At 39.8% G+C, this 24,612-nt stretch overlaps 1 protein-coding gene across 2 annotated transcripts in view; it reads left to right on the forward strand.

Annotated features, from left to right (window-relative positions):
• phf14 (PHD finger protein 14) overlaps window positions 1-22,582 on the forward strand; it is a 78,348-nt gene extending 55,766 nt beyond the window's left edge. Inside the window, exons 17-18 of one of the 2 annotated variants that reach the window (XM_020090768.2) lie at window positions 3,596-3,713; window positions 21,755-22,582. In XM_020090768.2, coding sequence (XP_019946327.2) covers window positions 3,596-3,713; window positions 21,755-21,832 — 196 coding nt within the window. In that variant the 3' untranslated portion in view covers window positions 21,833-22,582. Of the gene's footprint in view, window positions 1-3,595; window positions 3,714-21,754 lie in introns of those variants that run through there. The other variant, XM_069516252.1, reaches the window with a different exon arrangement.
• The last annotated feature ends 2,030 nt before the right edge of the window (window positions 22,583-24,612 follow it).

Raw genomic sequence — 24,612 nt, forward strand, 5'->3', positions numbered from 1 at the left:
ATGTGTTTGGTCAGAACAACAAAACGTCATTTGAGCTCATTAAACATCCAAAAAAAAAACTGCATCCACACACAATAAAATACATTAGGGGCATGGGTCTGAGAGAATAAGAGGAAATGACCTGTGGGAGAGCAGATTTTGTCTGTTAATCACTTATGAGGCTGACTGCCCTTCAACAAGCTCCCCCAGCCCGGTAAACACACACACTCCATAATTAGAGCCAGTTATGTCCTAATCAATGAAGGAGATTCACATTCTTCAGTGAAAATCTGATAACAGCCGGGAGGTCAGCCTGAACCCTCTCTATCCATCTCCATTACTGAGGGGTTGAAAGAAAAAGTGCACGAGACAGTAAAGACAAGTGTATCTATCTGGTTCACTTGGACTTTTTAAGGCCTTAATAATCGAACCAGGACAGAGTTTAAAATCAGCCACCACAGGACACGTGTGAATGAAATATCAATGTCAGACTTGCAGTACTAGGACACTTGCTATTCCACAGTGGAAATAATTCTCATGAGTGAATTTTACTTTGAGACCCTGTGGGGTTATAGTGTAGCTTTAATCAGATTTATTTAAAGATATATTTAATATAACTTTTAACTTTTGGGCCAGAATGAAATATCTCAACAACTATTGGATGGATAGATTGAAATGTGATATTGATTCTGTATTAACCTAATCTGTCTCCTAATCACTTTGGTACAGGTCTGAAGTTTAACTACTTATGAAGGTACATTTGTTTCAGCTTTACTTTGTTTTTTAACAAGAAGCTACTGCTTCATGTCTTGGCAAAAAGCATCTAGGTGATGCGATTGTGCTCAGGTTCCCAATGTCAGTCTGGCCATCAGAGTAAAGCTGTGCTGACATTGTGCATGTTTCTAAATCTTCTACATCGTGTATGCTCACATGGGGGCCTGTGGCTCAGGGGTAGAGCGGGTAATCTCCCCCATTCCCCATGTCGTAGTGGCCATGGGCAAGTAACTGAACCCACATTGGCCCTGACGACTGTTCTGGCAGCGAATGATCGATGTATGATAGACCAATGCTGCACATAGATGCACTGTATGGACGTGAGTGTGAATGGATGGGTGGCAACTCTGTACTGTGAAGAGCTTTGAGTGATCCTCAAGAAAAGCAAAGTGCTATATAAATACAGACCACTTACCAGTTAGACCATTTACTACATGTTTTTAAGTTTATTCCACCACACAACTGCCAATTAAGATTAAGATTTTAAGAGATTCCTCTTTATGGTCCCACACACAGCATGCAACATGCAAACATGGGGAAATTTGACCTCTGTATTTAACCCATCTGTGTGAAGGGAGAACACACAGAACACAATCCACACACGGAACAGTGGGCAGCCATGAAGGTGCTCGGGGAGCAATTGGGGGGTTCGGTGCCTTGCTCAAGAGCACCTCGGCAGTGCCCAGGAGGTGAACTGGTACCTCTCCACCTTCCGTCCATGCTGGACTTGAACCGGCCACCCTCCGGTTCCCAAGCCAAGTCGCTATGGACTGAGGTACTGCCTCCTTGAGTTCAGATTTATATCACAGCAAATAAGATTTTGTTAAAAGTAAATATGTGTCTGAAACAGTGTGGTCCTTTTAAAATACAACTTCTAGTGGTGAGAGTATGAATGTAGTTTTGATAAGTTAGAAGTGAATCAAGGAATTTTCCAAGCTAGTTTAGTAGTTAAATATTTGATTTGCATGATTATGCATGCATCTCAGGTGACCCCATAATCCTATATAAATATTGTCGACCATTTGTTGGACTATTCGCACACAGATAGTCACTGATATACAAAAGAGAGAGTAAAGATCCTTGTGTGATTCCCTTATTGCAGGTTTAGGGGGAAATGTTACATAACCAATTCAACCACCTATAAGGAGAGGATCTGGAAGTTTGTTGGGTCCACTGTATCCAAGGCTTCACAGAAATACATAAAAAAACAGTTCCCGTGACAGGACTGTCATTGAGTAAGATACATATTTGTTCAGTAAATGATAATAATAATAATAATAATGCAGACATGGTTGATTGGGTCGAGCAGAAGCCACGGTGGAAATTGCTGAGGAGATTATTGCTTTCAAGATGATTGTTCAGTTGGTTTGACAGAATCTTTTCCAATAATCTTATTACCAGGACAATGATCTGGAGCATTTTCTTGAGACGACATGAAAGATAGAAAGACTGATACAGAGATTAATCCGAGGAATCAAACTGTCAGCATGACTCTTAAAGAATTTCATATGTAAACCATAAATGTCACACACATTAGAATTCAAGGTATCAGTCTGCTCATTCTGTGTAACCTCAGAGAAAAGAACAGGAGGAAAGATAAATAAAAAAAAGCACTTCAGGAAATAAAAGTATTAAAGTTAGATGCTGTTTTTTAAGAGATGTAACAAAATAATCATTGAAAGCACTCACAATCTTTTCAGCTTCAGTGATTTGAGAGACAAAAAGATTTTTTGTATTTGTTGGTTCTTTTTTTAGACAGCCTTAGTCCACTTAATTCAGCAGTGCATTGGTTTCTGATCTGTGTTTTACTCTGAGAAGATCTGTGCATTTTGAGAGAGTGAATCCTCGATTTGAGAAAGGGCAGAATTTCAGAATTTATCTTTGGTAATTTAGTTTGCTGAGATTGTACCTGCAGGCAGTGAGAGGTTACATTTGGAGTGCAGATTGATGGGCAAAAAATGTTATCCATTTTAAATTAAATCTACAACACAATTGGCCACTCTACGGGTGGTGAGTTGAAACCATCATGAAAAGAGAAGTTTGGATAATGCCATTGTCTGAAAAATGAACTGTAATTTTGTCTTTTCATCAACAAAAAGCTTTTCTGTTAAAATCATTTTATTCTCCTTTTTTTCCTAGGAAACTGTGTCACAGTTATTGTTTAATAATCATCAGTCTGTTTTTTGTCATGGGGAAAATGGTTTTGTTAATAACATTGAATATGGTGGGACAGTATGGAAGGAGACATGCAGAAAATGTTTGATGACATGAAGTTTGGTTTGCTGTTTGCAGGGTTGTTGCAGCCTGTAATTGGTCACACACTCATATACTGTAAATTTTGCAGTTTAGGATCAAATTAGCTGCCTTCTCGTACGTTTCTGCAGATACTAAACCTGCACTGTTGATTTTCAAAATGTCTAAGTGTACTTTAAATTTAATTACAATTCAGTTTATTATCAGTCAGTGTGACTTACTCGATATTAGCATGGTAATCATCTTCTGCAGGCATGTTGTCTGTCAGTGTGTGTCCTCTGTGTGGTGTGACCCATGTTGAATCATCGGAAGACAGAGTCTGTCCAGTGTTAGGGGAGCTGACAGGCACTAACAAGGCCTGTATTTATCTGGTCACTGATATGAACCATTGCACATTCAATGGCCGCGTAAGGTCAAGGGAGCGGAGTGATTAGAGGGACTTTGCAATGCATTAACAAAGTCTGACCGACAGACAACTGGCCGCCTTGTCACCATCCATCATTGCTCTGGAGCTGGCCTCATCACTGAAGAAAGACCGTGGCTTTATTTATGTGACATGTAACATGCGCCCTTCCTGTCTGTGCCTCAGGTGTGACGAGTGCCGGCTCTGCTATCACTTTGGGTGTCTGGACCCCCCTCTGAAGAAATCCCCTAAGCAGACAGGATATGGCTGGATCTGCCAGGAGTGTGACACTTCCTCCTCCAAGGTGAGTGTGTGCATACTGTATGTGCATGTTTCAGAATGCAACGGATGAGTCAGTTTGTGGTTTAGCTGGCCTGCTTTGACAGAAATTTAAATGTGCATCCTTCCTTTTTTGGCTTGTGTACTTGAAAATGCAAATGTAATAACCAAAAACATATTCAATTCAATTGTATTGGAAAAGGGCTGAAGCTATAGCAGGCAGGAGACATCTGCTGCCCTCATACTCTAAGTAAGGTTATCTGGTCCTCTCTGACTAATGAGGACAAAAGTCTTGTCCTCAGTCACTCTAATAAGCCAGCAATGAACACACTACAGATGATGAAAACTGCTAGTAAACACAGTACAGTACTAAAAACAGTACAGTACAGTTCATAGAATTTAATTTTCGTACTTGTTTGCTTGTTTTTATTGAATTATTTTTGCAATAAAGGGTAACATTTGGCCACCTCTCAACCTAAGTGATAAATGTATCCCAATTTCCATCTCACTAGAAACTAGCAGTCTGTCCTGTTAGGCTAAATCTATGCGGGAAATGATTGCTGATTGATGCTGGCAAAGAGGAGGTGAATTATAAAAGCCATAGTGGAAATGCTGTGTTTATAGAAAATAAGGAAATACTTTTAGGAATAAAACTAAAAGGTTAAAGCTCTCTTTCACTGTGAAGTAGTCATTATATAGAAAGATATGTTTCAACATGTACTGTTATGGTTTTTACCTGAGCGTAGGCAACAACTTTAGTGTCATCTACGTTTCAGTTTGACATTCAGTAGTGTGTACACACAACATGTATTTGTATATATTAAAAAAATATATTGATCTGATTAAGAGAAAAAAGTGCTGCCCATTGGTGCACTGCATGTGTGAATGGGTGAATGTAAAAACTTTACATTAAAGCGCTTTGAGTGGTCATCAAGACTGGAAATGTGCTGTATAAATATAAAGCATTTACCGTTAGGTAACTCCAGTTATCTAGCTATACTGTCTCATCTGTTCTCTGTGGATAATGGACTCCTAGTTTTCACATGAAGAAAAGATGAATGTCATCTCATCAGGGTTCCACTCAATCGCAGTATGTTACGAGCCCATGATTGTCTAAGAGAAAGAGGAGCAACATTAAACTGGATGAAGAAAAGGAGAAAAGAAGTTTGAGATAGAATAGCAGCTAGGCCTCCTGGTAAGGGGTTCAAAGAAAACACAAGTGTGAATTCAACAAAGTAAGGACAACCAGTTCTAGTTATAGCCTGACACAGGCTAACCTCAGAGCCACAGATTAAATACCATCAAGTATAGATCTTAACACACACACACTGGCAAAAATCAGCCATTGGCAGAGAGCGAGGTGCTGCTCCTCGGTACTTATGTGCTCTCGTGTGAACTGAGAGGCAGCAGGTCCTCAGACGCACCAATAACACAAGCAGGGAGGATCCAGGGCAGAGGCCCTCAGCCTGAGGAGCACATTACACAATCTATTGAATTCACGTAGGGGTGGGGGGATGGAACACAACAGTAGTTCAAGTAATTGTGTCCTCTAAAAAGTAAAGTAAGTGTTATAAATCTTTAAAATTTCCTGCTAAGACAATGTTACACTCACTCCAGTCTGGGCAGACATGTAAAAAGAAAATTCAACTCTCTGGTGGCCGTCCAGTTTGGGTCAAACCTAAATGATAAAATGCATTTAACTTGCATTGTGAGTGGTAATTTCTAAATAATCAAGACGAATGCACTAGCAGCAGTTGGATCACAGTTATGTGTGAATTAAAAAATACTGCTTGGTTATACCTAACATCTGAATAATGTTCATTTTAGTATTAAAAAGATGCTGCTATCAAATGCTACTATGTCAAATGTGTAACTACCTATTAATTGGTTAGGGCAAAAGAAAACAAAATGATCCCACCTCCCTAACATTATGTCAGTCTGAGTGAATGAAGTAAAGGTAGATTAGGTAGAATAAAAGACAATTTCTTTTTCAGACTCCTTCCCTTTTTGATGACTTTATTGTGTTGTGGATCTAATTTTTAATGTGCAGGTGCATCCTGTTTGCTCAACTTACTTTTGAGATTACTGTAACTGTCTGTATGGGCCATTGCAATTTATATAAAACATTATGCCTGGAGTGTTGATGTAGGTTTATATGGGACAAAACTAAAAAGTAAGTGCTTTGGTCACTTGCTGTTAATGTGCGAGCACTGTGCTGTTCTTATTAGACATGGCAGAACGAGAGCTAGAACAGAGGCAACATCTTTTAGCAGCAGGAGTTGAAGGAGGAGGACACTGGGATTAAACAAGACTGTTTGGAGATGTGCTTACTGGCAGCTTGAAGAGACAGTCGAGCCTCCCAGAGGAGCCTCAGGTCCAGCCCTGTTTAATCAGCCCTTGCCAGAACATACTAATACTTTGATATGTTTGCATTTTTAAACAGAACTTTAATATTTGATGACTCAAAGTGCAGTGAACACTTCAGCATTCCCACAGTTGTTAGCATCAGGGTGACATAACTCAAAGAAAATACACTTTGTCAATATTGGAATCATATTATGTAATCTGAAGTTGTACAGTTTTGAGTAAAGCAAATGTAATTTCACCTAATTTTTATGCTGATCGTCTAATGTATGAAATGGTGGCCTGTGATGGGAATTAAAGAGGGCAATCAAAAATAGTAAGATTCGTAATCTGTTCATGAAAACGAAAAGTCACAGCACGTCATTTCAATCTGTGTACACAATGTACAAAATATGACCTAAGAGCAGAGTAAACTTTTAAAATACAAAGTGCACATCTTCTTGTGATTGTCAGGCTGCTAGATTTGCAGATCCTTCAATTATGGTTCAAAGTTATTTTTCAACTTGATGTACGGATTGTTGCCATAATACCACCAGACCATCTCACTGCGTGTTGTGATGTTATGATTTGGCTCAATTTGAATAACATTTTATAATTTACAGGAATATTTAGGTTTTATATATATAATATATAGTGTTTTGGTTGGTTATGGGATGAGCACTTTGCTTTTCTGTGTCAAAGGTTTCACGTTACAGTGACACATTACTTCCATCTTTTCTTTAGAAATAGAATTGATCTAATTCTCATGACTACAGCAGAGATTATAATAAGTGTTTTAACCCTCAACCCATGTGGACATTGAGTCAAATCCATATATTTAAAGCAGTATATAAACTCAGACCATACACAAAGTATTTATAATTTTATTCTATAGATCTTTAACAGTAAAAACACATAGTGAGTTTTAAACAAGTCTCTGCTACTTTCTCCCCCTCCTACCATCTCTTAGACTCGGTTTTTATTCCTTCAGGACTTTCTTGTCCCTGTGAAGTTGCTCCCATCCTCCTCCCCCTCCTCCCACTTGTTTACATCAAATGAAAGTACTTCAGGGCTTCGCTCGCTTTGCCCCAGAGCAGGTCAACATTTCACTGGTGACAGGAGAAAATGTTCTCTGTGTTGATGTGACAAATTAGCGTGAATGCTTTTTTTTTTTTTCCTCCATTCCTTTAACATGTAAGATCATTCCTGTACATTAACTATAAGACCATTAGTGTTTACCCATCAGTTAATATCTTACTTTGGAAAATAGTCTATAGGTATACAAGGGCAAATGATTTCTGATTCAAGAGAACTTCTGGTATTTATTCAGCACATTGAAGAGACATGTTTCAGCAACAAATGGATGAAAGAAGCCAACACGTGTACAACATTTCTAATATTTCAAAGGCTCCACTTTGAGAGACAGTTAAGACTGTGACATTTTTGAGAAAGCGTGGTGTACAAAGTGTCTCAGTAATAGCAAGTGTGGGGAGATAATTGACTCTACTAAGGGCATCTAAAAAGCACTCTGAGATGAGAGCTGTATTTAAAGAAAGTTTTATTATCTACTTTTAAATGCCAAGCCATGCACCGTTTTTGCCTGTGGGGGGAGAATGTTTCTTAAATGTCAACATTAAGTGCAGAATATTACCTGATCATTGCGACTGAGATTCAGCTGCTGGCTGAGATAGTGGGCGGTGAGCCCCTCTTCCTGACAGGCTGCTACAAAGAACAGTACAGGAAGTGATTTGTCAGAGCACCCTGCAGCCCTGCTCTTATCTGAGAGGAAGATGCATGCTATCTGAAGGAAGAGGTGCAGGAAGCAGCACCGAGTATCTTACAGTATTTGATGCTGACCACAGCTCTGGTTTAGGTCTCTTGTTTGAAAGCCAGCCAGGTTATGTTTTCTACTGAAGACTCTGAAGGTTTGCTTGAAATATCGGCAACATCATTTTCACAGATTTTCAAACAATAAAATCGAAATCATTGTCTTTGTCATCCATCAAATTCTAAATGCCAGATTGTTAATACCTGTTCCAGATTGCCACAGTTAAAGGTGGGGCAATAAGTCGTAAACCGTGGCACGATGCAATGAATCATAGAAATGGAAATAACGGCTCATTAGTTGTGGTAGATATGGAAAATAAACTCAATCACAGTATCAAGAGAAAATGTGAAAGGACAAAATCCTGATAGGGGTGTTTTTGTTTCAACTAGCAAATTAAATACCTGACAAATCAAAACATTTTGATAGATATAAACTTGCACAACAAGACTAAAGGGTCTATAGCCATGCTAGCAGCTTTGTCAGGTTTTATGACAAGACCGCATGCCAATACACACGAAGGTATGCTAAACCTTTGATGCTAACCAAGGTCTAATGTTTGTGGTGAGAGCAGTGACACTCGAATTGAATGTGAAATAACTGAATATTTATTTAAGGTTAAGAAAAGCATGGCCTGTTGTTGCCACTCAGACCTGATATTCATATACGGTTGTTACGGTGTTTCATTGGTTTGCTGAATTGATTTGCAAAAACTGCAATTTCTGCTGATCACGCGTAATTAAATCTGCAACACAAAAAGTGTGTGAAGTGATTTCTGAAGCCATTGTTCCGGTGTGTGAGATTCATTCTACTACAACAGTGCAATCAATTGATGGTTACTCCAACTGAAAGCCTATGAAGATCATCAAATCTCCGGCATATGGAAGACACTTTGTAGAAAACAGTCTTCAGTAGTCCTCAACTTTAGATATTACAGGTCAACAAAACTTTGCATCTTTATTGTGATCCTCAGTTCATTTGTATTTTAAATGTGAGACCAGTCCATATACAAATATACCCGAATGTCATTACTGTGGTTCTGCCAAAGAAAACAAACCCTAAGACACAAGTCTTTTTGTTACCGTGGGTCTTTCTCTTATTGTCTCTCGCTAAAGGTCAGAGTAAATGGGATTCTGTCTGTGAGGTTGTGATTAATAACAAAATATCTTTTTGATGATGCTTTGTGTCTCTGATTTGTGTTGTTGTGCTGTTTGTCGAACAGTAGAAATTTCAGAGGAGCCTCTGGTTTACAGCGTTGCGGGAAAATGCAGGAGCCGAGCGTTGGTGCTGTTGCACAAATTTTTTTCGTGCAAAGGGGCAATAAAAGGCTTTATTAGACAGGCTTGAGTTCATTATAGACGCTGTGTCTCTCTCAGCCTGCTCGTCTTAGATAAACCTCGCTCTGACCAAGGCCACATCCCTCCCGCTGTCGCCCCCAGCCCTCACAGAATTGATTTCAGTACTAAAGTGACAGTCTTGCCATAATATACGGATGGCCTTTAATTCAAGCCTGTTACTGTGCCAAGGGGTGCTTGTTTAAGGCTTTATTTACACCCTTGCAGCGCTGCCTGGCATGCTGGGCTCCACGGTGAATCACACCAGAAGATTTGGATAAAAGGTTTGAAATGCCAAAAGCTCTTAAAGTTGCTCAGGCAGTGTTTAGAGTACTCAACTGTGAACTTGTGTGGGATGCACTTCTTTAGCTGCACTCAGACTTGTTGTCATCAAAAGGATTGGAACTGTGGAAATTACTGTCCGTAAAAGTTTCATTTTCTCCACTTCCTCCACACATGTAGGCCTACTCCTCCTCAGCTAACAGTTTGTAAGTTCTGTTCTACCTCAGAGAATTCAGCTCTGTTCGAGCATATAGTGACAGTTATGTGCTTAAGGTTCAAAAGACCAGTGTACCTTAAGATTTTGTAATTATTCGATAGTTTGTCGCCGCTAATGTACATTTTAATGTCATTCCCAATTCAGTGAAAGATTACCTTTACATGCTGTGCCATCAATCAGAGGCTTCATCACTTGACCTGTGAAAGAATGTAATTAAGTTAGCCTAATTGAGTTAATGAAGTGTCACGCTTGGCTGACTTTACTATGTGGAGTAAATTGAAATAAAAATAGGCGTCATTACTCATCACATGGTGTGGTGTTTAGAGTGCAGGACAGGGAATGCTTTCTTTACCAGCTCCTCATGAGGGTGTCTATCTTACTGGAAGATTATGACCTTTAGCCTGTTTTTATTTTCTCAATAAGGCATTATTCCTGCCCCATCTGATTGGTTTAATCAGTATCATTGCTGCATTCGTAGAATGAAGATAAATCCCTGTGTGGGACTTTGTTTCTCCCTACATTCTCTTATCTGTATTCACGTTTAATCTTAAAGCCATAAGGGATATGCAATCGATAAGCCCTGCAGTCGAGTTTGCTCGTTTACTCAAGCGAATGAGGTACTTATAGCATGATGACCTCATCAATGATGGTTGTCTTTTAGACTTGGTCAAAGTTTAACCACAGTTTAATATGATTTAAAGGGAGCAGGGGCTGCTAAATTAGCCTGCAGGGGGCTCGCGACATGGTCAGTGGTGGCCAGGCAGGATGCCAAAGACGAAGGGAAAATCAATGGCTGGGAGTCACCTCAATCACTTTAACTAGGCGCTACAGACGCCCACACCCCTCTCAGGGGCCAATTTGTGGAGTAAACAGGAGTGTGTGATTGCCGCTGGGGTCCCTGGTGGCCCCGACAATCTATTTCTCTGGACCATTCTAATAACCCTCTTAGCGGAGAGTGTACATGAGGCCACTTTTTGGACCCCCTCGGTATTTTACGGCCATAAACAGTGTAGCAGATGCTGAGCAGCCACACCAGCAGCCTTCGTTAAGATAACATGGCTCCTGCTGCGTGGGTAGAAAGAATTCTATATTCTAAGGGTATTCTGGATACAAACAACAACACTTCCCTTCCATAGAAATACATAATAAAGTTTACTTTAACATTCCTTTTTCCAAAACCACCACAGTTCAATATGGTGTTAATAGATACATGTTTAGCCTTCACCTCTGTTCAGAACCGCTCAAACTTTGAGTTTCACGTTTGATCTTGAAATTAAGTATTTAAAGATTTCTCAATATGTTTAAAACAGCTGTATCTATCTCCTATTTGGACGTGTGTTTGTACAGAAAATAAAAAACAATATACACAGTATAAAAGTGTAAAAGAAATATGCGCAGTATAAAAGAAATATGCACAGTATAAAAATATAAAAGAAATATGCACAGTATAAAAATATAAAAGAAATATGCACAGTATAAAAATATAAAATAAATATACACAGTATAAAAGAAACAGCCTTGATAATTATTTCAGCATGCACTTAGTAGCTTTTAAAACTGTTTTAGTTTGTATGCCTGGAAGTTTATATATTAATTTATGTGATATAAATTAAATCGATAGTCACAAGTAGAGCATCTTGTTTCCTGCAGTAATTAGGTAATTATGAGCTAATAATGAACACTCTTTAGATAGACAGTAGGTCGTTAATTATTGATGCAGGACTAGCAATACAAATAAGGCTATTTATTTATAGAATAGTCATGTGTGAATGAGTTTATGAATTGTTTAGGGACCTGGTGTAATGAGATTAATGGATGTGGGACCTGTACATGAAAAACGAATGATTGGCTCATGATCCTCCAGTTAATATATTTTTAGGTCTAAGTTCTAACGGTGCCTCACTCATTCCGATGAGACAACACAAACAGACACACGTTGCAGCGAGCACATTACACTGACGCCAGCCAAATGTTATATTAGACTAGTCCTCAAATCATGATTAGATGTTTGTCCTTGTGAATAAGCACAGCTATAGCTGAAACACGAGAAGCCTGCTAATGTTGCCTGAAAAAAATGTGCCCCGCTCATTATTAAATAAAAAAAGAACAAGGATAGATGTGAGGTTTCAATAAGATATATTCATTCAAATGCTGGAAAACAGATCCAAAATGGAGCCAGCTACTGGAACCCAACCTGCTCCAGAGGGCAAAACAGTCCATCTTCATCAAGTAATAACTTTTTTCAACCAGCCAAAGTAGAATACCAAGTAGAATGCACGTAAGCATATATCTCATGGCATTGTTCTAATTAAGCCATTTACCTAAGCCTTGAGACAGAGGGAGAAATGAGTGCATTTTTCAAATTATAATTTATACTTGTTAAATACACTTACTGGCTTGATGTTAAATTCATTATGTATTTGTTTGATTTTTCTAAAATAGGACCTATTTATTCTTTAAAGCAGAGACAATTCATAATGATGGGAGATAGGTAAGACTGAACTGATCCGCTCATACAAACATGTATCGAGCCACACACTTATTGTGCAGACACAGATACATTTAACAAAATGCTGGGGTGCAGGACTGCGTCTCATCGGTGCTATAAATCACGCTAATGGGGACGAGCAGAAAGCCTCTTGATCATAACAGAAAGGCTTCATAAACTGCAGCGTGCTGAAGTCTCCATTCCTCTGCTACCAGCTTGGCTTTCTTATTGCCTCCGTACATGTGCGGTATCTCAATGCCGCCTGCTGTAGATCTCCCTTCACTGTACTGGCTCATTGCTGGAGCCGCTATTTGGATGATTTGCCATCACTGAGAATGCAGATGGTTCAATCTGGGAAAAGCTGTTCAAAGCGGCAATCTTGAAGATTTTCATTTGAATAAATGTCTATTAAGTCTCTGTCGCTGAAAGAAGTAACACAATGGTGACTGAGGTTATGGCCAACAGATGAAAGTATTGCAATATCTTTATATTTTCAGTTTTATGAACTGGATGACTCTGGCTACATTCCCAGATGAATAAGCTGTGTAAATTTGCCACTGATGCTGCTGCACATTAAAATAATTTAACTGGTTAAAAAAGGCTGACATTTATTGTGAAGTGGTTGCAGGAAATGTAATGTCAATGAGCTCAGCATTCATGGCTATTATTCATCAAAAAACCCCAAAACAATAGGGTCGTTGCAGATGAGTTTGAAGCAGTGAGGAGGAGCTGCAGTGAGCTGTTAGAAGAAGAGCAGTAAACCTCCAACTTCAGCAGCATCAGCATGATAACCAGCTCCTCGCTCTCTGCCCTGCTGTTCACACACTGCTGCCATGTGCAACTTTAAAATCAGATCAGAGTGACGGAAAAAAATGATAATGAACTATTAAAACCACGAGTTTGTTTCGCTGCCCCCAGAATCCTGGAAGCTGTAGTTTTGAACCACGTTTGCTGTTGCAACCAGTAACTCCAGGGATCACCTAAACAATCTGCCACAATGTCACTTTAAATCATTTGTTCTGCTGCAGTTTTAAGTTATTTTTATTTTTTTAAATGTTGTGGAGGCTCAGTTTGGAAACCTTTTTTTGTATCAATAAATTAGTTAATTATTACTGAATAAATGAATAAGAAAAAAATAAAGCATTGTTGATGATTACATGTATAAAAGTGAGTGAAAAATGTTGTTGAGGCTGCTGAGTGTTGTTGTTGAGGGAGCAGCCGCACTCACTAAGTTTAAAAAGACTTCGTTCAACAAAGCTATAAACAAATCATCTGTTTGATAAATGAGTTTTTTAAGTGGGCACATTTGCCCTGACAGTGAATAAATGTGCATTTGACTCGATCACAGTCAGTGATCTCTTCGTCTAACAGATGATGGGACCTTGACTAGAATTTAAATGTTGGTCTGAACTCTCATGTGAAAAAAACGGACAAATAACACGAAATGAGAGTTCTGAGGTGCAATGAGTTCTCAGCACTGCTTCACATATAACATAGAGCAGACACAATCAGTTCTCCCACAGCGCCTGAACACAGAGAGCTGTTTATGAAACAGAGTAAGTCGCTTTCCTCTCCCTGACTCTCTATCCTCTGCTTGGAAGCATCTGTAGTTATCAAGGCAATAAAAGGAAAAACCTGCTTGTGCATTTTACCTCTGATTAAATTAGCCGTTGCCTGGTAAGTTCACCTCGGTATCAGTCATGCCTCACTAAAATGGAAATACGTTTCGTGAAAAAAATTGGACATTAAAGGATGCCCTTTGTAATAAATGAAACGGGAATTGCAAATATGCACCGTCATGAAATTTAATTGTGCTCTCTGGTGACTGGTTTGTGGGTGCTAAAGCAGGAGTGCAGGAGGAACGCTGGGTGCATGGGTGGTTAAATGTAGCGAGTAACGTACTGCCAGAACAGGCTAATGAAGCCACTGTTTATGACCCACTGCAACTGTGTCATCTCTTGAATGGCAAAAGGATGCCAGTGCACACATAGAGGCACTCAAACACACAGACACACGCTGAGGACAGCAGGGAAAATACAGTTTAAAGACAATGGTCGTAAAGAACAAGTGTCCCTATAGTGAGATGGAGGATTTACTATTCGCTGCTGTGGCATTTTAACCTATAAAATCATTAGCAAGCTTATATACGCACCAAAATGCCCCAAATTGTATGCATAAATGAGGCATCTTGCAATTAATCAGAGACAGATTTCAAGTGCTCGTGTGCCCACGAATGATTTTTACCATCATTTATTACCTTGTGAAAATGAACTGATGAGTTATAAGTGCAATAAACACTTCATTACACTTACAGTAAATGCATTACTCTACGTAACATATAAACTGTACATGTCAGCATAGTGAGCTCTTTCACAGTTGACGTACAGTCCAATCTGATGTCGGGGTTTAATTTGTTGTGTACATAGCGGTTGAAATGAAAAAATAATGTCTGTGGTTTTGAGTAAAACACCCACAGATCAAATAATAAATTAACAACTGTTATAAGTCAGTCATTATCCAAAGACGTTATATTCAATATTATTCAATATAAAATATGTCATTATACAGTGGCTTTTAGAGTGAAAATATATATCTGTAGTGAACCATAGCTACATAAATGAATGATGACTAGTTTATATCTAATTATTTTAGCATTTAAACTGGTCTTTAATTATACTGACCCTTATACTAAGATAAGTTTCAAGCCAAATCTAGTTTTATTGTTAAACCCAATTCAAACTGGAATTAGCTCTCGCCCTTACAATGCTTGTTGGTTGCACTCGGCCTTGTTTGGGAGCATGTGTCTGCTATCATGTGTGCAGCTGATTTCCAGCTTTGAGAGCAGTGAATCCATCATAGGTGAGAGGATACAACAAAGCGGACGCACATTGTGATACACTCATAAATAAATACAGCGAAAGCAAAAAAAAAACATGATAAGGAAATCAGTCACACTAATTAACTGCTAATTCTGTTGAGGGCTTGATAAAGGACGGCAAAGCTTATTAAAGTACACACAGTGTTGCACATTATTCCTTTACAGTGGAATTTTAATCCCGGTCTGTGAGGTTGATTGCATAGAGTGTGCAGTTAGCAGATCTCTTTCTCTCTTTGTACGTGTGTGTGCCCGTGCGTCTCCGTGTGTGTGAGCATCCGCACATCATCACATTCAGGGGTAGCAATTAATGTTGTAAGCAGCAGGGACCTGAGGCTGAGCAGCGTTAGAGCTGGATTGGTTGTTGTTGCCATCTAGAGCTCAGCCCGAGCTCTCCTCTCTCTGCATCACATGACAGAGACGGCGCTCTGCTCCTGCCCTTTAAAATGGCGACCTCAGAAAAATGTGGCATTTCCTTATCATATTTGTATATGCTGGTGCCAGAGGGTCTGCCAGCCTATAGAAAGCAAGTGGGGGAAACAAAACCACCCTCCTCCCATCTCCTCTCCCTCGTTTCCCCAGAGGGATTCAATGGAGATATCCCACAATGCCAGAGCCCATCAGCTCCTGCAGGCCTGTCGGTGGGAGAGCGTCTGCCTCTCCGCTCTCCACAAAGCAAATGTCTCTATAGCAGGGGCAAGTGATGCAAAACACAGTTCCATACTGCAACTTGAGTAGCCCACAGTGAGAGAACAGGAAAAGGCACAGCGCCGCTGCTACTTGTGTCTCTGGATCAGACACAAGCTTCACTTTAGACCTGCTACAAAATTTAACACTAACGTCAAACAACACAAACAGGAAATATCAATGTGCAACTTTGTTACTACACTGAGAATAAGCAGATGCATTTAAAATGACATACCAACCCTAAGAGTGGAATCAATAGCACCATTAAGACTGTCTTTAAAATTGTATGTCATTAAATACACAAATTATGAAATACAAGTGGAAATGTGAAAAAAGCCATTGTAAACTCGTAATTCAGTAATTCAAAACAAAAGTATTTATAATGAGCTATAGCAAAATAAATTAACTGCAGTAATATCATATTGTTTCATTAGCATTTATGAGCAAGTAATAAACCAAATCTTGTTAAGTACTGTTAAATAGAATGATAAATGGAGTGTATTTATATAGCACTACTGAAGTCTGTACTCAAAGCACTTGACAGTATAATACACCTTCACCCATTTACACACACATTTATACAACGCCTCTATTATCTACCATTATACCATTTAAACTTGGTGGAAAGATGCGGTGCAAGTCAGGAAAGAATTAATTACATCTTGGTGTGGATCCGGATCAGCATGTGGATCCAGGATTTTTTTCAACATTTCAGTTATTTTCTCAGGGAATATTTCATGGATCTTTATGAAAAAAAAAAAAAAAAAACACATCAGGGGACTCATATTTATTAGTTCAATTCAATTCAATTCAATTCAATTTGATTTGTATAGCGCCAAATCATAATATAGATTATCTCAAGGCACTTTACATGAAAGGTCAAGACCTTAAAATCTTATTTAATATAGAGAAACCCAACAGTTCCACAATGAGCAGCACTTTGGAGACTGTGGAGGAAAAACTCTTTAACAGGGAGAAACCTCTAGAAGAACCAGGCTCAATGTGGGCGGTCATCTGCCTCGGTGGTGAGCAAAGAAAAGGTGGTGGGAGAGGAGACATGGAAAAGATGGGAGAGAAGAGAGAGTGATAGTGGGTAGGGGGAGGAGAGGGAGAGAGAGAGTACAGTAGAGAATAACAGTGTAAAGAAGTTCTTGATTATTATTGCTCACAGTCACAATTCATATAATAATGAATTCATTGATTATTGAAGTATTGAGTGTCTGCAATGTGGGGCAGATACAAATACAAATCTGGATCTAGTGATCTTCTTTCATAAGGAGACTGTTGGGCCTTTTTTTAAACTGCCTTCAAATTCACTAGATCATGATTTTTATTTGTATCTGCACTCACTCGTAACTATCAGTCCCCTAAACATCATCAGTATTTATAGTAGTGTTTACTTGTTTACTCTATTTTTATAATTGCAAGTTGTGCAGCTCTAATAAAGCACTTTCCCTGCAGGGATCAATAAAGTTGTCTGGTTCAGATTTGTTGTCAGTCTGACGACTTAATAAAGAGAAACAGACTTGAGTTTAGTTTGAATTGCTAATTCACAACCGACAGTTCCCACAAAAGGGGCTCATGTGTGTTTTTTGAGCTGTTGAACCATCAGCAACGGTGAGAAGTGAAAAAAGATGGGAGCCATTCAATGCAGAAATCTAAGTTGCTAACATTAGACACAGTGTAGACACCAAGAAGCATGAGGAGGTTTAAATGATCAGCTCCATTTGTTTTGGAGAGGAGACCATTGAGCTCCTGTTGAAACAATCTGAAGACTGAGGGAATTCTAACCTAACAATATAACAGCGGTGAGCTATTTCTCAGTGAAGACAAATACAGGAAATGTTGCAGGTTAGCAAAATGTCGTGTAATGCAGTTTGTGACCATTCCTATAATAAAAGATACAAAAGGTGTGAAATCCCAGACAACTACATCTCATGTTGTTGAGCAGCCCATCGTGTGTCTCCTGGAAAACACCACATGAACTGAATTAGTCAATAATTCCTACATCCACTATGTTATCATTCACACCTTGTTGTGAAGTGACCAAGAAGTGGCTGATGCAGTTGGAAATGATGCGATCATTCTCAAAGAGGTTTAGATCCTCTTTAAATTGTACTGTCGTTTGTGTCAGTGCAGCTAAATGATGCAATGACACGTGGGGGAGCTGTTTGGAAGAATTAAAACCTCGACTGACTGATAAAGGCTTTCCAACAGCAATTACAACCTCTATCCAAATAACTCGTCCGATACTCCCCAGGTGACATGAACATTTCAAATATGATTAACAGCAGTCTCCTCCATCTGTCTGAGGCTTTAAATTGCATGCTGCACAGGCGATATCTGTAGACTCACTCCATAAGCCTGACTATAAGAGCAGATAAATGAGGAGTAGGCTCTAACACGAGGCAATCTTCAGATGTACTATCACTTCCCGCACTGCACTTCATTGGAATTCAAGGAAACATGAAAACCGATGGAGATTGGGCCCTGTCTGTCTGCTGGCCTCCCACCCAGACCGGAGGAGGCTGCTCTGCATCCAGACAGACAGCGGGATAATACCAGCCACAGTGAAGCTGCAGAGCACTTACACCTGTCTGCTTTCCCTGAGGCTGAGACACGGCTGATACGTGGCTGATGGGTTGGAGCGAGGTGGATAAAGCGCACGTGACGGATCCAGAGAAGGCCCTGAGAGGCCTGGAGGACTGTGTCACCCCTCTCCCCAGGGACACACGCTAAATCAGTCGAGGAGGCTCAGGAGGCACATCTCTGGCTTTATGAGATAGTTAGCATGCGCTGGCCCCTCCTTCCCTCTTGTTTCCCATTTAAGAGCTGACTGGTGCTCCGATAACGGATGGTGCCACAGGTAATTGGAAAATTGGCAGGCCTGTCAGGGAGATTTGGTGGATGGCATGAGTGTATACGATGGCGGAGTTCATGAGGTGTCACCCCACAGCTAGATTTATATATCAGCCCTATGGACCATCACCACTAAGTATCCAGAGTTCAGAAAAAAGTGGCACATTTTTCTCCGGGGGAGACTGCATATCAGAAGCTGCGACAAGGTTCCTGTTAGTAAAGAGATGATGTATGAGCCGCCCTTTGCATTACCCCTAACCTTAATTCACTGTCTACACACCTTAACAGCTGCTGCAAATAGCTCCGTACAGCCACCACTCTAAATTATTTACATTAGATTTCAGGAAATAGACCAGTTCAGCTCATCTTCATCCCAGTCTCTCTGACACTTTAATTCTCCACCTGTGATACAGAGGTTTACATGACAGAGACACTGACAGGGTGAGTTTGGATTTAGATAACTTCAGATATACTCAGGGTACCTATGTGCAACATATTGGGGCGGCTGTGACTCAGGAGGTAAAGTTCCTCAGTCTTCTAACCAGGAGGACAGAGGTTTGATCCCCCTCTTCCCCGTACCACATGCCGAGGTGTCCTCGGGCAAGATACCGAACCCCAGTATCTCGCCTGCAGTGTACAATTGTTGTCAGACAGTGTTGCATATAGAAGCATTGTGTGAGTGTGTGAATAAGTGGATGGCAAAACTGTACTGTAAAGTATTTTAAATGCTCATCAAGATATAATATATATTTTAGGTAATGCATCAGAAAGGTTTTTGTTAACGTGTTAACGATGACTTAAAGGTTTTAGAATTTAGTGACATCTAGTGGTGAAGTTGCATGTAGCAGCTGAATACCTCTCACCTCACCCTTCCGAACATGAAAGATAACCGGTGGTAGCCTTCAAAACTCAAAAAGTGTTTAGTTTGTCCAGTTTAGACTACTGTGAAAAACAGGGCGGCCTGCGTAGAGAGGACCTGCTCCCGGTGTAAATATAAAGTATTTCAATATAAAGGAACCATTCTAGGGTATAGAAAACAAGGATCTGTACAGTTTAGATGAAACACTGTGAAAACATCCGTAGGATTATTTTATATCCAATTTCTGCCAATAGATGCCTTTCACCTAAATCTTACACACTGAACCTTTAAGACAAAAATCCGGATTTAAAACTTCTCATTATACCATCCAGAGAGTTCTAAGTGGTAATTGACCTTGTGATACCCTGTGTGCATGCCTGTGAGACCGTGACTTGTCATGAACACAAGTTAACTGTAGCAATGTTTTTAACCAGTTCCTGCATCAGGTTCACTTTTCCATTTGTCCACTGCTTTGCTTTTTTGACCAAATATCTGCAAAACCAAAATAATATTTCCATCAACATCAAATGTACTTTATGTTTAGTGCTGCTTAGAAATGTTAGCATGCTAACCACCAGCACATTAGACCATTATACCTGCTAAGAATCAGTTAAAGACATTAACATTTATTTCAGAGCACTGTACAGCAAGGACAGCTTCACAGAGCAGCTGATAGGACTCGTAGTCTTGTTAAACTTGCTTAATAGCTTGAAATAAAATGCAACTTCAAGAATCTTCAGAGCACAATTTCAGGCGAATTGTGTTTTTTTTCCAAAGTCTTGAATTTATTTGGTGAAAACCTTCTTTTTTGGACTTGTACCACTTCTTGTAGAAGTGATGCTTGCACTCGGGAAGAGAAGTTACATTGACATGTGCCATAGCTCCAGCCACAGTCATGGGAGATGTCCCCACAATATGGAAATAACTGTAAAACCTTCTACCAAACAGGATTTCATTTGGTGTCTGGAGGCCAGACGCAATTTAGACCGGAAATGCACAGATAAAAATTAGAAGCTAAAACATTTCACCAGCATTACAATGAAACACAAGAGTTTTCTGTTTACCCCCACGCCCAGTCCCCTCAGCATCATGTCTTCTGAAGCTTTTCAAAGTCTAGTCTTCCTGTTCTCAGGTCTGTAATAACAACTGTCCACAGCCATAGGTTTGTTTTTTAAGCTGTTTTAAATGTAACATTGGCAGATGGATCATAATGTGATTAGATTGGGAAATTAGCAATATTTAACAAATACTATTCCTATATAATTGAGTGAGTATATGCATTATATTGGTGTAAAAGCAGGCTGGACTGGCAGAGGATTCTCTGCCTTGCGTGTGCTCTGTGCTGGAGGAATGTGGATTCATGAGGTGTTGTGGGCTTCAGATCGTAACCTGGTAATCACACATTCTGGAGTGTAGATGTGTTTATTAACCTTTGGAGAGGGGATAATTGTATCTGTCAGAGTCGTTTAATCACCGCTGCAGCTCTCATCACTGTCACTTTCACTTTGTCTGCTTTACTAATTCTGCTGGCTCCTGGCTTGGCCCACCGTGATTTCTGTTCTGTGCTAGGGCATTGGCTGGACTGTTAACCATCAGGGGCTGAGCCCTGCACATTCCTCTCCATCAAAAATATTCTTCTTCATAAACTGTTGAATTTTCTTTGTATGTGATGGCTAAACATTGCTTAAGAATGTGAAAAATGGAGATGGAGGGAGATAAATCATCTATATTGTATTTATATATAGTGTCAAGGCCAATTTGGGGTTCAGTGTTTTGCCTAAGGAATGCAGACCTGCTATTGAACCAACAACCTTCTGGTTGGATAGCCTGCTCTACCGCCACTTTTCAGAAAGATGGTTGAAAGAAACCATATTGGAACAGAACCTAGTTTGCCCTTGCACAGTTTGCACTAGGTCTTGATTAGTCAATTAACGAAAAAAGGAATTTTGAACATCGAACCACTTGCTTGATCTTCGTAAACTAATGCTCAGGTTTTATAAGCTGCAGCCTCAGGAACAGTCTGGAAGAATTTGTTTTCTTGAGAATAAGCTCATCAGAATCAGAGATGAGCTTTCACTGCTCGATATAAACATATCATCATAAAACCACATCTTTTATGCCAGACTCTACACACATGTATGTATTGGTGTACATACATCCCTGCAGCCGCTGGATCAGACAGCATCAGACTTTCACTTCTAAGTTGCTACTCACCCAGTTCAGTCTTTCTCTGTGAACCAATAAAGCTGATGGAGTTCAGACTGCCTGATAACGTGTGATGTGTCCTGTGTATGCAGGAGGAAGAGGAGGAGCAGCCACAAGAGGAAGATGATACTGTTAAAGAGGAAACGGCCGAGCAGGAGACTCCGAACTGAACCCATAGTAGGACGTAAACACACTGCTGCTCTCTGGCTTCACCCTCAGTCTTTAGCACATGCAACTTTCTACTAGCCTCCCAAAGTTTGTAGACAGCCAGCAGTTAGTTTCCACTTTAGAGAGCTCAGCAACCAGAGGTGTATTTTAGAAAACACTATTTCAGAGGTGATATCTTTGGATTCAAGGGCAGAGTTTGTATTTTTATGGAGGGCTCAACACACTGACATCTTCACGGAGCAGCACATTAAAGCATCCAGCCGCAGGTGCACACACACACCACAGTCTTTCTTGTGCAGCAGAGATATGTGTCTGACTGTTAGCGCCCCGCCACCTGATGTATTAATGACACTTCCCATGCAATCTATTTTCATACACTAATGTTCATCAGGCAGTGTGTTCACACAGAGTGTCCTGTTTACAAGGTGAAGCTAGCAGAGCGGGGCTGAGCCCGCAACGCACGCTCACACCAGTTTGACGCAGCGGTGACGTGCTTTCCACTGTCTTTGAACGCATCTCACTTGACATTTGACTGGAGGATTTTTATTTTTATATTTTATGTATATCTTCTTACTCCCCTCATTTTAAATATATACTTATTTTCTCACTTATTACTTACGCTCATGTGAAATATTGAGTTTTGTTTTGATGTTCAGAATCGTTTTTTATCTTTGTTTTCCAGTATCAGTATCTCAGTGCTATACCAATATGCTGTCATTGGATTTGTAATAAAATTCTCCATGTTTATGAAATGTGTCCACTCAGAGATTATTTTTGCGTTCTTTGTAAAACAAAATTAGTTTGGGGCTCTTTTTCTTTCCCAGATGGTTCTTTGACCTGCCCGTCGTCTGTGGTCCGTGGTCTCTACGCTCTCTGAGAATCATCACTCACTCGTCAGCAGAGTGTAGCAGCTGGAAAAAGAAGTGAAGCCACAGCAGAGAGAGCAGAGGTCTAGATAGTCTAATTATCAAATCAACCACTCAAAGCAGTCTGATGCTAAATCAGGTGGATTTGACTTAAATAAGAGGCGATGTAGAGTTGATCTTAAGTCACGAGAGCCACCGGATCACTAGATGGAGTGTTGACTACTGTCAGGCCAAAGCACTGTCACAGTGTCACACTAAATCTGACCCTTCAAGTGGCAATAAATCTGAACTGCAAAAAAAGATTTTTCCTTTATTACTGATACTCGATGCACATTAAATGTTCAAATTCTCGTCGCACGGTGACGCATGTAACCTCATTCTCCTCCCTGTGTGAACAAGAATGCATTCTGGGCCACATATGAAAGACCGCCTACTCAGCTGACGTCTTCTGACCCAAGTTTCACAATGAATCCATAAGTATTTTTTACTTTTCCCAGAGTTTCGATTTGTTTGTGGCCACAATAAAAAACAATGACCAGCACCTATATTTGTTTTCAATTTGCTAAAATCTTTCATCATGGTAGAGCGGGGAGCAGCACATTTATTCACTCGCTCTCTCTCTTACACTCAAACAAATTGACAAGGGAATGGTAAATGGTTTGTATTTATAAAGCACTCTTCTAGTCTTGATGACCACTCAAAGCACAATACAGTTTTCCATTCGCCCATTCACACCTCATTCATACAGTGCATCTATTAGCAGCACTTTTGTTCTGTGAGGTTCAGCATCTTGGACACTTCGGCACGCAGATGGGGAAGACTGGGGATCAAACTGCCGTCCACTCTACCCCTCAGCCACAGCCGCTCACAAGGGACACATCTGTAACCTGAGACTGGGTAAAAAAAAAAATTAAAAAACAACAGAATGTGATCGACAGAAATGACATACATGTGTTTTTGCATTTTTTTAAATCCCAATCTAATCCCAAGGGGTCACAGGAGATGCATTCATTTTAATGCCAGATGTGAAAAGTCAAACTATGAGCTTTACAATTGTGATGTTATATCTCAATTTTCTTTGACCTTTGACGATCAGATCTAAAATGTTATCACCCGGAGAAACCCTTCCTTGTGATATTCCTAAACAAGTTTGGTGAAAACATATCCACGTGCTGTTGAGTTATTATTATCATACTTATTCACAGGGGTGAAAATAAACCCTGCTCCACCTGTGCTGGTGTACAGGGTAATAGCTCAGTCATTAAGCTCATTTAAAAACCAGTTACCTTTCATCTATATGTACATCAAACTAAATGGTGACATTTTATTTCAAAGAAATCTTTGACTGGGTCCCTACCTCCACTGTCAGAACTGTGAAGGTGTCCAGCGTTACGTGGGCTTTGATTTTGCCTCTTTGAGTTGATCTAGGGAAAATGAAATCAACACTTTTTTGTTCTGGAACGAACAATTGCTGAAGAATGATGAATTTGAAATGCATTCTGGGTAGACTAACATGAACACAGCTACAAGGGAATAAGCGTGACAACATCTGAATAAAAAAGGCATTCTGTAATAAAACCTTGTGACCACTGTGGGCTAAATATCAATCCTGTTATTGAGAGGAATCTACAGGTATTTGAATACAGGTATTTAAAAAATATCAATCAATCAGTATAGCCCATATTCACAAATCACAATTTTGGGCTCTAACAATAGGGCTTTAACAAGCTGTGACATCCTCTGCTCCTAACCTCAGAGAGAGCCTCATGTGAGGGATCCCTCTCCCAGGACGGACAGAAGTGCAATAGATGCCACGTGTGATGGAGAATGTTAGAAAAGTATTTACAGCATTGGTTAGGGTAAATAGTTTGTAGAATGATGGAAGGTACCTGAGGAGACATATTGTATATGCAGCA

Source organism: Paralichthys olivaceus, chromosome 20, assembly GCF_024713975.1.
Source record: "Paralichthys olivaceus isolate ysfri-2021 chromosome 20, ASM2471397v2, whole genome shotgun sequence".
Lineage (NCBI taxonomy): Eukaryota > Metazoa > Chordata > Actinopteri > Pleuronectiformes > Paralichthyidae > Paralichthys > Paralichthys olivaceus.